The sequence below is a fragment of the Penaeus monodon genome, chromosome 15 (assembly GCF_015228065.2).
Source record: "Penaeus monodon isolate SGIC_2016 chromosome 15, NSTDA_Pmon_1, whole genome shotgun sequence".
Taxonomy (NCBI): domain Eukaryota; kingdom Metazoa; phylum Arthropoda; class Malacostraca; order Decapoda; family Penaeidae; genus Penaeus; species Penaeus monodon.
Window position 1 is genome coordinate 36,054,880 of NC_051400.1, and position 1,026 is coordinate 36,055,905.

General features: G+C 40.3%; 1 protein-coding gene across 1 annotated transcript in view; it reads right to left on the reverse strand.

Moving 5' to 3' along the window:
* The window catches only part of LOC119582345 (lactosylceramide 4-alpha-galactosyltransferase-like), a gene marked incomplete at its 3' end in the record, with an annotated part of 8,059 nt that extends 7,684 nt beyond the window's left edge, over window positions 1-375 (reverse strand). Inside the window, 1 exon segment of the mRNA XM_037930561.1 lies at window positions 341-375. Coding sequence (XP_037786489.1) covers window positions 341-375 — 35 coding nt within the window.
* Between the last annotated feature and the right edge of the window lie 651 nt (window positions 376-1,026).

A 1,026-nucleotide genomic window follows, 5' to 3' on the forward strand; every position in this document is an offset into this window, starting at 1 on the left:
TCACAATTATTTTCATCACTGTTTTATCATCATGCTATTGTCAACGGATGTAACAACATAAAGTCAATGCTAAGGTAATACTAGTAATGATGCCGACGTGCCGGTCATATTCCGTCAGATGAGTGAACAGCGTTTGAATTACATGCACACCTGACTTTGTGATTATAAGTAATCTTGATTAGATTATCGATCAGTAATTCTTAACACACATGGCAAATTTTATGGGATTTTCTGCTTGCTGTTTGTTATTTTCATCTTTTTATTTAGATATTTGTAGTTGTAGGCCATTTTTTGCCCCCGAGAGCTACATCACTGCACAAGAATCACGATTTTAACTTACCTTCTAATAAGATTCTGGCCCGGTGCACTTTGCATACTTGTCGGAGAGAGAAGCAATGGATGAAGAAACGGCAAGAAAATAAAACCGAATGACGATGAAATAAGGAAAAGTCGAATAAGAAACGACGTAAAACGTTCCTCTCGCCAATCGGACAGATCTTGGGAGAATACTGACTGTCGACAGCCCCCTCTTCTCTTCAGACCGTGGCTCGGTTTTGCACAGGTGTTTGTCCAGCCTAATTTATTACCATATTTGGCAAAGGTAAGGTTTTTATGTGTGTGCACCCTCCCCCCTGTATTCCGTCGTTTTATACAATTGCGTGTAGGCTCATTGAAATAGGTTAGAGCAAGCCAATCCATGTCCTTAATCTTTGGTAGCAGGAACAACGGGTTTTAATTCTCCTCTACTCAGTATGAAACAGAGGCGTGGCTAAATTCTGGACACGCCCACCTTGCCGGAAAATTAAGAGACCTCCACAACACCTTTAATAAATTCTCCTTTAGTTTAGTTGTCGTTCATTGTCTAGAAGCACGAGGCACCAAAAGTTCCTCTAGTTCTTGTGTGGGATTTGGTTATAGGCAGCACGCGGAGGAAGGAAGCTGGGATACCAAGAGAAGCTAAGGTAAAGGTTTGCACTTAATCAGAGAGGTGATAAAAATCTGCAAAATTCAAAGTATAAAATTAAT